This window comes from Coregonus lavaretus (assembly GCF_964263955.1).
Source record: "Coregonus lavaretus genome assembly, chromosome: 28".
Classification (NCBI taxonomy): domain Eukaryota; kingdom Metazoa; phylum Chordata; class Actinopteri; order Salmoniformes; family Salmonidae; genus Coregonus; species Coregonus lavaretus.
Genome location: NC_140015.1, coordinates 25,144,404 through 25,153,804, shown reverse-complemented (window position 1 = coordinate 25,153,804; position 9,401 = coordinate 25,144,404). Strand labels below are relative to the sequence as shown.

General features: G+C 45.9%; 1 protein-coding gene across 1 annotated transcript in view; it reads right to left on the bottom strand.

The window, feature by feature from the left end:
* Positions 1-445: 445 nt before the first annotated feature.
* Positions 446-9,401, bottom strand: part of LOC311103422 (speckle-type POZ protein) — an 80,021-nt gene continuing 71,065 nt past the window's right edge. The window contains exons 9-11 of the mRNA XM_084144987.1: positions 8,510-8,632; positions 3,232-3,374; positions 446-1,414 (exon numbers count right to left, since the gene is read on the bottom strand). Coding sequence (XP_084001113.1) covers positions 1,270-1,414; positions 3,232-3,374; positions 8,510-8,632 — 411 coding nt within the window. The 3' untranslated portion in view covers positions 446-1,269. The remainder of the gene's footprint in view (positions 1,415-3,231; positions 3,375-8,509; positions 8,633-9,401) is intronic.

Here is a 9,401-nt window from a genome sequence, read left to right as displayed (position 1 = left end):
TGGTGTGGAAACAGCTTCTCTACAGACTTCAGGGTGATGGGAGTCCTGATAGGTGTCCTTCTGGGCTACAACCTCAGTCAACAGAGACAAATCCTTTTAAAATACACACCATTAGCCCAGAGGACCGAGGAGATTACATCTGTACTCACAGAGAGGAAGCACACTAAGACCAAGTCAAACACAACTAGAACTGACAGTGCCAATAGGAAGGTTATACACTAGAGGTATCCTGGCAGTTACAGCACAGTAGGATGAGATGTGTGTAGGGGATTTAACATCAAGTAGAGACTTTGATCATGTGTGGATGAGATGTAAATAGGGCTGAGTGCAGCAGTTTCAAACAGGTGTTTAACCAGTCAATCGTTGGCAGACATGGTCACCACACACAGTGTACACACACGCACTAATGAGAACTCAGTAGATATTGAAAGACAACAAGGCTTTTACAATGCAAAATAGCTGTATTTTATGTTGAGTTGAGAGACTAAACATTTGTTTGCGTTGTGACAGTCATGTAGGAGTGAATTCTAATTCCACCAATGAGGAAAGTAGTCCTGAAAGGGTTGGAGTAAAAACAGTCGATATTATGTTTTTTTGTGTGTCGTTTTTTTGAGAGAAAAAGGTTGGACATTTTGAACATTAAAACGTGTTCATCTCCATCTTGTTTCTTGCAAAAATCACTTTTATTTTTGCCCTTCGGCGAGAAAAATGCTTCAGTGTTCTTCTTTTGTACAAGATGGATGTCAAACATGAACTACAGGGGTGTTTTTCTGCTCAGGGAAGATGGAGGGGACATGGTGGCACTTCCTCTTTACCCAAAACTGTCTCTTCGTCCATTGTCTTTTTTGTTAGTTTTTCTGATTTCATACATAAAGCTTGGCTTTTAACACAATGCTACAAGAAAGGAGGTCTTTAAAAAAATTAAATGTAAAAAAACAAAAACAATTTACAACTTCTACCTCCCTCCCTCCCTCTCTACCCAAACACTCTGTTCTCTACAGGTGTACAGGGTAAGACAAGGCAGTCACTGGTCAATGTCCATATTCAGTTGATAACAGTTATAAGGGTGGATCATCCCTTTGTCATCGTCTTTGTACCAAATCCATACCATCCCCCCTGTCTTTTCAGCTGAGGGAGGAGGGAGGGAGGAGCTCTGGTATCAATCTGGGCGTCTCTAGGTTCTGGAGGAGGCCTGGAGGAGGAGGAGATCAGAGTAGGGCCCTCTGTGGTCCCAGGGCAGAGCAGAGCTGGGCAAGGGATCCAGGGACACTAGGACTGTTTGAGGCGTTTGCGTGGGGGTCCCAGGAATGGGCACTGGGCCGAGGCCAGGGAGCGATAGGCCTCAGCCACCAGGTGGGGGTGGGATGCCACCATGGACTTCCAGCCAGACGTCTCCATCACCTCAGCAGCATGGCTAGAGAGAGCGAGAGAGAGGGGGGAGGGAGGGAAATGGAGAGAGAGAGGTGGGAGGGGGAGAGGGAGAGACAGAGAGGGAGGGAGAGACAAAGAGAAAAAAGTCAGAAGGAGTGGAGGAAAGAGTGAGGCAGAGCGCGAGAAGGAGAGATATTAGCACTGTCCCTCTCCTGGCCCCTCCATCCTCCACAGGCCTGACAGACTGCACACCACTAGGCCCTGTGGGAATCCCCAGCCTCCTCACACCCTCAGGGTGCTGTACTGCACTATCACGCACACACATACATGGCCTTTAATGACATTTGTTATGTGTATTAGTGTGTGTTAATGAAAGTGTGTGTCTGTGTGTCTAGGAGCATACCTCCCAGACATCCAGCCCACCTCTGACCCAGTTCCCTGGTAGGGACATGAACCCCCTTGCTCCCTCTAATGGCCAATGAGCTGTGAGCTATGAGCTGTGCCTGGGGTAGCAGACCAGCAAAGGGCACTGAGAGAGCAGGCCAGGCCCAGGGGACTGGGGGAGAGGATAGGAGGGAGAGAGAAGGGAGGGGGAGATGAAGGAGAAGGTGAGAGGAGGGAGGGAGGGAGGAGAAGAGACAGTGGTGTTGATGGCAGGGCGGTCTGGGGTTTATTGGTTTTACACATTGTAGTTTCTTTTCTATATTCGTCATCTTTATTGATTTTAGTTGTTATCGATGTTGTCCGAGGGAGGAGGGTTGATAGCGCTTTGCAAGCCAGAGTCCCCCGCGGTCAATTTCCACAACAACAATACTGTCACAAATTAAACTGTCATAAAACCCATAACCATAATTAATGACCAGGATTAGGAGAGAGAGAGCGAGAGGAGAGAGGAGAAGAGGACAGAGGAGTAGGAGAGAAGGGTAGGAGACATTGAGGTTGGAGCGTGAGGTAACGGGGGAGAGTGTGACTGAGAAAGGAAAAACCGACTCAAAGATAGAGAAAGAAAAGAGAGTGGATGTGTGCAGGGGTAGGGACTGAAGGGAGTAAATAATATAGATCTTAGTCATCAAAAAGAGAGGACCAAGTCCCTCTTCATATAATTAATTAAAATGCCTTTATTTGTATGGCAAGTTCAATGGATGGCCTTCGTCAGTGTTGACTAAAGGGAACAGTAATGTAGTGTTCACATGAATGTTGACGAATCATAAACAACCAGCACATTGAGGAGCAACCTAATGCCGTTTATGGCCTCTGTCAGATACTTCGGGACTTTGGCAATGAGGCCCTTTATCTACTTCCCCAAAGTCAGAAGAACTTGTGGATACCATTTTTACATCTCTGTGTCCAGTATGAAGGAAGCTAGAGGTGGTTTTGCGAGCCAATGCTAACTAGCGTTAGTGCAATGCCTGGAAGTCTATGGGTATCTGCTAGCATGCTACCTCTAACTTCCTTCATACTGGACACAGCGATCTAACAATGGTATCCACAAGTTCATCTGACTCTGGGGAAGTAGATAAAGGGCCTCATTGCCAAAATCCCAAAGTATCCCTTTAATCCTTGACAAACAAGTTCAGATTTGTCAAAACATGTTTTCTGCTAAATTGCCCCTGTTCATATGGCATAAAATTGGTCTGAGAAGTAAAATGCTATTTCCAAAAAGAGTAATCGAGCTCCCAGTGAAAATTAATGACGATATTTCTGTTCAAATACCAAAGACTGTCTGACAGAGTTACTGTGTGCGTGTGTGTTAGGTATATAGTGAGTGTTTTGAGTGAGGGGTACAGTAACGTGAGTGTGTTTGAGTGAGGAGTATAGAATGAGAGAGGGGTGCAGTGTGTGTGTATGTGTGCCACTCACTAGTTGATGAAGTCCACAGCCTGTGTTTTGAGCTGGTCGGCACTGTGCAGGTCTGCCAGGATGAGGATCTCTGCAGTGTTCTCCACAGACAGACTGGTGCACAGAGCATCCTCACACATCACCTTCAGCCTCTCCAGAGCATACTGACAGAGAGATGGGGGGGAGAGAGAACTCATTTATTTGTACTTGCTATCTATCACCATTTACAATTGGAAATGTTTGACTGTGTAATGGTTTCGTAACATCAAATTGCTCCTGTCACGTCAATGAAGCTAGTTTGACTTTGAGAGAGCGGGAGAGAGGGTTTGAAAAGGAGTGATGACAGTGAGTGGTGGAGGTGGAGGAGAGGAGCGGAGCGCAGGAACCAGGGAGAGAGATAGAGCAGAGATCATGTTAGTGTGCAAACACTGAAAGGTGATTTATCTGACATCCTGTTAAGCCCTGGGTGTCCAACTCAATACACCACGGTACAGTACACCCACAGTGTAGACAAATACACACAACTCTGAGGCAGAAAGTCACTCACAAAAGGCCTGGCCACCGTCCACACACTGACAGATAGGTGAGTGCGTCCTTGCGTGCAAATGGGCACACCACATACAGTGGGGAGAACAAGTATTTGATACACTGCCGATTTTTCAGGTTTTCCTACTTACAAAGCATCTACTTACAAAGCATGTAGAGGTCTGTAATTTTTATCATCGGTACACTTAAACTGTGAGAGACGGAATCTAAAACAAAAATCCAGAAAAATCACATTGTATGATTTTTAAGTAATTAATTTGCATTTTATTGCATGACATAAGTATTTGATACATCAGAAAAGCAGAACTTAATATTTGGTACAGAAACCTTTGTTTGCAATTACAGAGATCATACGTTTCCTGTAGGTCTTGACCAGGTTTGCACACACTTCAGCAGGGATTTTGGCCCACTCCTCCATACAGACCTTCTCCAGATCCTTCAGGTTTCAGGGCTGTCACTGGGCAATACGGACTTTCAGCTCCCTCCAAAGATTTTCTATTGGGTTCAGGTCTGGAGACTGGCTAGGCCACTCCAGGACCTTGAGATGCTTCTTACGGAGCCACTCCTTAGTTGCCCTGGCTGTGTGTTTCTGGTCGTTGTCATGCTGGAAGACCCAGCCACGACCCATCTTCAATGCTCTTACTGAGGGAAGGAGGTTGTTGGCCAAGATCTCGCGATACATGGCCCCATCCATCCTCCCCTCAATACGGTGCAGTCGTCCTGTCCCCTTTGCAGAAAAGCATCCCCAAAGAATGATGTTTCCACCTCCATGCTTCACGGTTGGGATGGTGTTCTTGGGGTTGTACTCATCCTTCTTCTTCCTCCAAACACAGCGAGTGGAGTTTAGACCAAAAAGCTCTATTTTTGTCTCATCAGACCACATGACCTTCTCCCATTCCTCCTCTGGATCATCCAGGTGGTCATTGGCAAACTTCAGACGGGCCTGGACATGCGCTGGCTTGAGCAGGGGGACCTTGCGTGCGCTGTAGGATTTTAATCCATGACGGCGTAGTGTGTTACTAATGGTTTTCTTTGAGACTGTGGTCCCAGCTCTCTTCAGGTCATTGACCAGGTCCTGCCGTGTAGTTCTGGGCTGATCCCTCACCTTCCTCATGATCATTGATGCCCCACGAGGTGAGATCTTGCATGGAGCCCCAGACCGAGGGTGATTGACCATCATCTTGAACTTCTTCCATTTTCTAATAATTGCGCCAACAGTTGTTGCCTTCTCACTAAGCTGTTTGCCTATTGTCCTGTAGCCCATCCCAGCCTTGTGCACGTCTACCATTTTATCCCATGTCCTTACACAGCTCTCTGGTCTTGGCCATTGTGGAGAGGTTGGAGTCTGTTTGATTGAGTGTGTGGACAGGTGTCTTTTATACAGGTAACGAGTTCAAACAGGTGCAGTTAATACAGGTACTGAGTGGAGAACAGGAGGGCTTCTTAAAGAAAAACTAACAGGTCTGTGAGAGCCGGAATTCTTACTGGTTGGTAGGTGATCAAATACTTATGTCATGCAATAAAATGCAAATTAATTACTTAAAAATCATACAATGTGATTTTCTGGATTTTTTACTAAAAAAATTAGACCTCTACATGCTTTGTAAGTAGGAAAACCTGCAAAATCGGCACTGTATCAAATACTTGTTTTCCCCACTGTATACACTACATTACCAAAAGTGTGGACACCTGCATGTCACACATATCATTCCAAAACCCTGGGCATTAATATGGAGTTGGTCCCCCCCTTTGCTGCTACAACAGCCTCCACTCTTCTGGGAAAGCTTTCCACTAGATGTTGGTACATTGCTGCGGGAACTTGCTTCCATTCAGCCACAAGAGCATTAGTGAGGTCGGGCAATGATGTTGGGCGATTAGGCCTGGCTCGCAGTCGGCGTTCCAATTCATCCCAAAGGTGTTCGATGGGGTTGAGGTCAGGGCTCTGTGCAGGCCAGTCAAGTTCTTCCACACTGATCTCGACAAACCATTTTTGTATGAACCTCGCTTTGTGCACGGGGACATTGTCATGCTGAAACAGGAAAGTGCCTTCCACAAACTGTTGCCACAAAGTTGGAAGCACAGAATCGTTTAGAATGTCTTTGCATGCTGTAGCATTAAGATTTCCCTTCACTGGAACTAAGGGGCCTATCCCGAACCATGAAAAACAGCCCCAGACCATTATTCCACCTCCACCAAACTTTACAGTTGGCACTATGCATTGGGGCAGATCGCGTTCTCCTGGCATCCGCCAAACCCAGGACAACCATCTCTGCAGCACTCCACCAATCAGACCTTTATGGTAGAGTGGCCAGACGGAAGCCACTCCTCAGTAAAAGGCACATGACAGCCAGTTTGGAGTTTGCCAAAAGGCACCTAAAGGACTCTCAGACCAAGAGAAACAAGATTCTCTGGTCTGATGAAACCAAGATTGAACTCGTTGGCCTGAATGCCAATTGTCACGTCTGGAGGAAACCTGGCACCATCCCTACGGTGAAGCATGGTGGTGGCACCATCATGCTGTGGGGATGTTTTTCAGCAGCAGGGACTGGGAGACTAGTTAGGATCGAGGGAAAGATGAACGGAGCAAAGTACAGAGAGATCCTTGATTAAAACCTGCTCCAGAGCGCTAAGGACCTCAGACTGGGTCGAAGGTTCACCTTCCAATAGGACAACGACCCTAAGCACACAGGCAAGACAACGCAGGAGTGGCTTCGGGACAAGTCTCTGAATGTCCTTGAGTGGCCCAGCCAGAGCACAGACTTGAACCTGATCGAACATCTCTGGAGAGACCTGTAAATAGCTGTGCAGCGGCGCTCCCCATCCAACCTGACAGAGCTTGAGAGGATCTGCAGAGAAGAATGGGAGAAACTCCCCAAATACAGGTGTGACAAGCTTGTAGCGTCATACCAAAGAAGACCCGAGGCTGTAATCACTTCCAAAGGTGCTTCAACAAAGTACTGAGTAAAGGGTCTGAATACTTATGTAAATGTCATATTTCATTATTAATTTTTTGAATAAATATGGAAACATTTCTAAAAAACCTTATTTTGCTTTGTCATTATGGGGTATTGTGTGTATATTGATGAGGGGGAAAAAACAATTGAATCCATTTTAGAATAAGGCTTTAACGTAACAGAATGTGGAATAAGTCAAGGGGTCTGAATAATTTCTGAAAGCACTGTATAGTGTATGTACCCACACACACACAAAGCCCCACAACAGTGCTAATGTTCTGACTGCGGCCAGGAGGACTGCGGCTGGCGATTCAGGTATGTGTGTGTGTGTGGATTACATAAGAGCTGTACTATTGCCAGAGAGGCTGCTGGGATAGCATCAGAGGGGTAAGGAGGACCTTAGTGAGACTTGGCCTTGGCCTCCTGTTATCACAGCAGCTCCCCACAGAGTTACACACATGCACCTTTATTAAATAAATCACACACACACACTGCATGAGAAAAGAGAGGGAAGGAAATTAATGGAAGGAGAGAGGAGGAGTGGATGAATGCAGAGTGAAGACGAGGGAGTGTCACAATAGGAATCCTTGAGGAGCGAAGGGCAGCACTTAACACAAACAATGTGTGTGTGTGTGTGTGTGTGTGTGTGTGTGTGTGTGTGTGTGTGTGTGTGTGTGTGTGTGTGTGTGTGTGTGTGTGTGCGTGCGCGCGCATCAACAGATCTGAGGTCCTAGCAATTATTCAAAAATGTTGACAGAAAACCAAGGAATTTATGGAGGTTGAATTCTGCCACATTCAGTTAATTTATTTTTGGTAGAAATCGAACTCCATAAAAAGTAAGTTAGATTTCACAACACACACCGAGTCACATACACCTCACACAGACATAGCATCATTATGCACACAGAACCACTACATATGGTACCATCATTCTGCACACAGAACCACCACATATGGTACCATCCTTCTGCACACAGGACCACTACATATGGTACCATCATTCTGCACACAGGACCACTACATATGGTACCATCCTTCTGCACACAGGACCACTACATATGGTACCATCATTCTGCACACAGGACCACCACATATGGTACCATCCTTCTGCACACAGAACCACTACATATGGTACCATCCTTCTGCACACAGGACCACCACATATGGTACCATCATTCTGCACACAGGACCACTACATATGGTACCATCCTTCTGCACACAGGACCACCACATATGGTACCATCATTCTGCACCACACACAGGACCACTACATATGGTACCATCATTCTGCACACAGGACCACTACATATGGTACCATCATTCTGCACACAGGACCACCACATATGGTACCATCCTTCTGCACACAGGACCACCACATATGGTACCATCATTCTGCACCACACACAGGACCACTACATATGGTACCATCATTCTGCACACAGGACCACTACATATGGTACCATCATTCTGCACACAGGACCACCACATATGGTACCATCATTCTGCACACAGGACCACCACATATGGTACCATCATTCTGCACCACACACAGGACCACTACATATGGTACATAGCATCATTCTGCACACAGGACCATTACATGGTATATAGCATCATTCTGCATACAGGACCACTACATAGGGTACACATAGCATCACATACACCTCACACACATGAACATAACATACTGTACGTCAGGGAACGTTATAACATATGATATACTCAATCACTCATCCATAAAATATGATATCAGATACGGTATATACACACCTCCTCATTCCTCCACCACCCACACTAACCTTGTCAGCCGCAGCCAGCAGGTCGTCAGCCATCTTGTCCAGGTTGGGGGCTTTGCCCGTGTAGATGAAGCACATCATCTCTTTGAACACCTCGGGCTCCACATCGTTGATCTCCACACGGTTCTGGAGGAGGAGAAGAGAAGAGAGAAGAAGAGAACAGACCCAGGTCAGTACTCAGAGCCTATATTACCACAACTTCCATACATGAGACCCATTATGAGCACTCCACTGTTTATGATCCTGTTCCAGCAGTCTTCCCATGATGCAGTCTGCTTAACTCGTTTCAGATAGGTGAAGTTAACTATCTACACTGAACAAAAATATAAAACGCAACATGTAAAGTGATGGTCCCATGTTTCATGAGCTGAAATAAAAGATCCCAGAAATGATCCATACGCACAAAAAGCTTATTTATCTCACATTTTGTGCACAAATTTGTTTACATCCCTGTTAGTGAGCATTTCTCCATGGCCAAGATAATCCATCCACCTGACAGGTGTGGCATATCAAGAAGCTGATTGAATAGCATGATAATTACACAGGTGCTCCTTGTGCTAAGGAGTATTTGTCTGCAATAAAGCCCTTTTGTGGGGAAAAACTCATGATTGTCTGGGCCTGGGAGGGCATAGGCCCACCCACCTGGGAGCCAGGCCCACCCATGGCTGCGCCCCTGCCCAGTCATGTGAAATCCATAGATTAGGGCCTAATGTATTTATTCCAATTGACTGATTTCCTTTTATGAACTGTAACTCTGTAAAAATCTTTGAAATTATTGTGTTTCTATTTTAGTTCAGTATAGCTAATTTTACTATCTACTGTATCATTCATGTCACAAACCCACCATGTCTAACCCCATAAAACACACACACACACCAAAACACCTCTGAAACAG